Here is a 2,500-nt window from a genome sequence, read left to right as displayed (position 1 = left end):
TCTCGAGCTCCTGAGACAAAAAAAAATTGCCGGTCGCGCATAAACGTCGTCGTCTTTACTGCGAATCGTAAATTCAAATTTCTACAGGACGACGACGCGAGACTATAAGGTGACCCAACGGCGCCGTCGTCCGAAAGTCGTCGATTCGTAAGCTCCCTTATGTAACGTGGCGGCGCCTATTATTCGATTATCATTTTCGGTCTCGCTGTAACATTTTAAAGACAGGCAGTAAGTACAATTCTGATTAATCAGACATGGTTTTCTTTCTTGATTGTAGGGTTATTGGAACACTTTCCAATTTTAAGGAGTTTTCTGAGGCGTTTAATTGTCCAGCGAATAGCACCATGAACCCTGAAAAGAAGTGTGAGGTATGGTGATGGAGTCTGAGAGAATGTCGAAAAGTATTATGATTCAAAGATCGAGTCAACTGAGATTACCGTACATTTCACTTGCTTTTGCTGTAAGGACGGTTAGAACACAATAAAAAGACATGTTCATGATTTATTTGTTGACATAAATTTCATTTGGTGGTGGCAAACAAATGACGTAGCAGGAAAGCATTCGTGAAATTTTGTTATGTCTCTTTTGCACCCTCGCGCGGTGTATAACATGCATGACATTAGTTTGCCGGACTCGCAGATTTCCTATAGACATTTTGAGTATGAAGTTCCCATAGTATTTCAATGCACCAACTGTCTGCCATGAATGTTTATTGTCACGAGACTGTCGAGAGGCAAAGACAAATAACAGTACAACGACCAGATACAAGCATATGACGCGGAGGGAAGAATGCAGTGAACTCACAGAACTTTTATTTCAATTTAATTTTAATTTATTTTCCCTATTGTTTCACCCCATTCCATGAATACCGTGCATATATCTCGAGACAGGCGAGAGTTGGAAACATTGACTTGACTATATACAGTAGTAAGGTTACCCGACTAAAAGAAGATTACCTAGCAGAGTATATAAGTAACGCGAAAACTGTCGTAGATCCGGCGCCGATTACTTTACTTGCCTTGATGTTCAGTGAAAAGTATTGAATGAAGATGCTATCAGATGCTGAGGTCCAAAGAAGTCTCCTGGTTTCCCTGCTACGTTGTCGCTGAGCAATACGAGGCAAAAAGCCCCCCTATCTCTGGCATCTTGTAAAGAGTTTCGGCTGCCAGGCAAGTGACTCAACTGAGTTATTTTCCCTGTTCCGTGAAGCATCCTAACGAGATAATTTGTTTTCCCAACCTGTTTACCCAGCGTGGCCTCTTCCAGGCGTTCAGTTAGTTGGGGTGGAGCGCGAAAACAGGCGAGCGAAAAAATAGAGGAGAAGCGCGGCGAGAGCAAGCGAAAGAACGTTTGCCCACAGGCGTTAGCTCGTTTCCTCTCACCGCGCTTTTTTTGTATTGCGCCCCAACTAACTGAACGCCTTGAAGAGGCTAACCCGGCGAGGAGCTTAAGCTGTGAAAGCCCGGTGGGGGTGGGGAGGGGGTGGGAAAACTCCTCCTTATCTTATTTATGACTAAGTCTGCGATTTTCCCTACCCTATTTATGACCTAACCAAAAAATTTTATACCCTATTTCAGAGATAACTGGCCCTGAATCTAGCTCTCCCGCAGACGTTCTTTTATCTCGTCACACGTGGGAGACTACTTGCTTATCACGAAGAGTATTGCTAACGTCAGCATTGTTTCATTAATAAACGAAAAAATATTTATTCACAGATTTCCTTACATTTCGTCTTACGTACATAAAAGCAAAAATATTATAAAGATCTTAAAATAAACAGGGAATGGTAACACGAAAACTACTTTTGGTATTTATTAAACCAAAATCGCAAGAAAAGTCGTCACAACATACGCCAATAGCATCGCTGGCAGCACTTCTCTGATTTAGCACTTGACAAGTTGAAATTAAAGAGAAGGCCTTTCGCGCTCTGTATACTCTTACAAAACACACAAATGTCAGGAAATTGTCCCTCTTCCTTGCAACTAAAATTTTTGACGCGATGATCTCTCCAATCCTGTCATATGACAGCGATTTACGTGGAACTGTAGTTTTGCCGGTGTTAGTTGCCGTTGTACCCTGCTTAGGGACGGCTTTACCACTATAAGATAAGATAAGATAACTTTATTTATACACGGTTTTTCCATCAGTCAACAAAGTTACTGGATTATTTACCTATCTGCCTAACTACAATAAAAAAAAAACTGCTTTTCATGGAGGCCGTGTCTAAAAATTTACTTAAAATTAAGATATTACTTTAAACTGTGGCGACTTAATTTAGCTAGGTTGTGGTAGAACTCAGTGAGTTCAGAGTTGTAGATTCTCCATCTCTGCTGAGCAACGGCGCTTCGCCATGTGCCAAGTATGCGTCCAATCAGGGGCCACGGCCGGTTGCGGCATGATGTGGCTTGTTTTGAGAGTATAAGCAGTCCCGTGTACTGATATTGAAAAGGAAAGAGTCTTTCCCTTGATAAGGTGAATAAAACCTTGACTCTTGTGTCAA

The 2,500-nt window shown here is 41.8% G+C and overlaps 2 protein-coding genes across 3 annotated transcripts in view; one reads left to right on the top strand and one right to left on the bottom strand.

Annotated features, from left to right (window-relative positions):
- LOC145497914 (endothelin-converting enzyme 2-like) overlaps positions 1-1,677 on the top strand; it is a 23,842-nt gene extending 22,165 nt beyond the window's left edge. The window contains exon 17 of the mRNA XM_081477788.1: positions 278-1,677. Coding sequence (XP_081333914.1) covers positions 278-377 — 100 coding nt within the window. The 3' untranslated portion in view covers positions 378-1,677. The remainder of the gene's footprint in view (positions 1-277) is intronic.
- LOC145497963 (arfaptin-2-like) overlaps positions 1-2,500 on the bottom strand; it is a 60,274-nt gene that overhangs the window by 39,332 nt on the left and 18,442 nt on the right. The window lies entirely within an intron of this gene.

Source organism: Orbicella franksi, chromosome 9, assembly GCF_964199315.1.
Source record: "Orbicella franksi chromosome 9, jaOrbFran1.1, whole genome shotgun sequence".
Taxonomy (NCBI): Eukaryota; Metazoa; Cnidaria; class Anthozoa; order Scleractinia; family Merulinidae; genus Orbicella; species Orbicella franksi.
The sequence above is the reverse complement of the archived record's forward strand: the minus strand, read 5'-3'. Positions and strand labels throughout refer to the sequence as shown.